General features: G+C 65.5%; 1 protein-coding gene across 2 annotated transcripts; it reads right to left on the reverse strand.

Moving 5' to 3' along the window:
• Nucleotides 1-35: 35 nt before the first annotated feature.
• Nucleotides 36-1,558, reverse strand: PDE6G (phosphodiesterase 6G, cGMP-specific, rod, gamma). Of its 2 annotated transcripts, XM_012656385.1 has the most exons (4): nucleotides 1,345-1,558; nucleotides 728-768; nucleotides 240-323; nucleotides 36-54 (listed from the first exon to the last, which is right to left on the reverse strand). In XM_012656385.1, exons 1-3 carry the CDS (start codon nucleotides 1,488-1,490, stop codon nucleotides 247-249), a joined length of 264 nt encoding a protein of 87 aa, XP_012511839.1. In that variant the 5' UTR covers nucleotides 1,491-1,558; the 3' UTR covers nucleotides 36-54; nucleotides 240-246. The 2 variants fall into 2 exon arrangements, with proteins under 2 accessions (XP_012511839.1, XP_012511838.1); XM_012656384.1 differs by lacking the exon at nucleotides 36-54 and having other exon boundaries at nucleotides 118-323.
• Between the last annotated feature and the right edge of the window lie 84 nt (nucleotides 1,559-1,642).

Raw genomic sequence — 1,642 nt, forward strand, 5'->3', positions numbered from 1 at the left:
ACCCTCTGAGGGCAGACCTCTGGGTGGCCGGTGTCTCTGGAAGTTAAGCAGGGCCTGGCCAGCCCCGAGGGGGCGTTCTGGGGGCAGGTGGTGGTCTCCTGGGGGCTGGCCCACACCCCCACCCTGGTGTCCAGGTGCAATCTGGGCTGTGGGGGTTGGATCTCCTCGGCAAGAATCCTGAGCAGGGTTCAGAGTGCAGTGGGCAGTGGGGGCGAGGGGCCTGGGACCCTGGGTAGGGCTCTGGCACTAGATGATGCCATACTGGGCCAGCTCGTGCAGCTCCAAGTGGTTGAAGGCCTCCCAAGGGCAGATGACCGTGATGTCTGCAGGAGAAGGGGGCCCTGGGTCAGGGTGGGGAGCCCACGCCTCGGCCCCCCATCCCCTGCGACCCTGTCTCCCACACCCCTAGGGAGGCCTCGTCTGGGACACACTAGCTGCAAGGGAAGAGAGGGCGCAGCAGGCCCAGGGGAGGGACCAGAAGAGGGTGGGCCCTGCTGAAGGGGGAGGGGCGGCAGGGGTTCTGTGCTGTCCCCAGGACCTGCCCCTCACCTGGCGGACCCGCCCCTCACCTGGGGAACCTGCCGAATGGGGAACAACCCCAGGTGGTGGGATCTGAAGTTGCACCCCTGTCCTGAGTAAATAGCAGGGAGGCTGGGGCTGTATGGGACTCCGGGGGCTCTGGTGGGGAGGTGGGCAGACCCTTGGGTGGCATGAGGGGCAGTCATACCTGTTCCCAGGCCTTCCATTCCAGGGATGTCGTCCCCAAACCTGCGAGACAGGAGTGGTCAGGGATGGTGGCTGGGCCTGGCCCTAGCTCCCGCCTGCCCAAGACCTGAGGCGGGACCCAGCCCTCCTAGGGCCCAGGGGGAGAGACCCACGTCCTCCCCAACCTCCGCCCCTTGGCTGGGCCTGAGGGGGTTTCCTTCCATAGACACAGGGTGAATCTGCTGCCCAGAAAATCACGGGGCCGAGGCCCAGAAAAGGGGGCCCAACCCAGATGTGCACAGCCCCGTGGAGGGGCACAGAGGGCCGTGGGAGGTGCGCACATTTGAGTGTAGTTTTCCGAGAGGGCGGCGTGTCGGCGAGTGTGCACGTGTGCGTGGCAGTGCGGGGTTTGTGGACACGCCTCAGTGCAGTGTTCCGTGGCTGGGTCTCCGGGGGAGTAGGTTTGTTTTCCAGACATATTTGGCAGCAGCATTTGCAGTGGGCGACAGGACCCCCAGCTCCCCTTCCTCTTCCTCCAGGTATGGGAATGGCACCACCCTCAGCCAGGAAAGTGGCCCAAGCCCGTCCCAGCACCCCCTCCTGTGCAGCCTGGGGCTCCCCTCCCCCGGCTCTACTCACCCTTGGACGCCTTTCTTGGGGGGCTTGCTCTTGAACTGCCTGGTTTGTCGCTGCTTAAATTTGGGGGGCCCTTTCCTGGGGGTGACAGGTCCTCCGACCACCCTGGTGGCCGACCGGAATTCGGCTTTGGGCGGCTCCAGGTTCATGGCGAGGCTGGTAGAGGTGCTGTGGGGACACCTGGCTTCTGGGCTGTCTCACGCTGCCGGCTGCAGGCAGACCAGGGTCCCAGTCAGCCCCCCGCTTCCAACTCCCCACAGGGGTCTCAACCCACCAGAGCAGAGGAGCTGAGACAGGAGCC

The sequence above is a fragment of the Propithecus coquereli genome, unplaced genomic scaffold (assembly GCF_000956105.1).
Source record: "Propithecus coquereli isolate 6110/MARCELLA unplaced genomic scaffold, Pcoq_1.0 Scaffold501, whole genome shotgun sequence".
Classification (NCBI taxonomy): domain Eukaryota; kingdom Metazoa; phylum Chordata; class Mammalia; order Primates; family Indriidae; genus Propithecus; species Propithecus coquereli.

What these genes read in the sequence shown, in the direction of transcription:
- PDE6G (XM_012656385.1), bottom strand. Translation starts at nt 1,490, where the DNA reads ATGAACCTGGAGCCGCCCAAAGCCGAATTCCGGTCGGCCACCAGGGTG. An exon ending in CCCAAGAAAGGCGTCCAAGG is followed by an intron (nt 769 to 1,344) that starts GTGAGTAGAGCC and finishes CCTGTCTCGCAG; the next exon opens with GTTTGGGGACGACATCCCTG. An exon ending in AATGGAAGGCCTGGGAACAG is followed by an intron (nt 324 to 727) that starts GTATGACTGCCC and finishes CTTCTCCTGCAG; the next exon opens with ACATCACGGTCATCTGCCCT.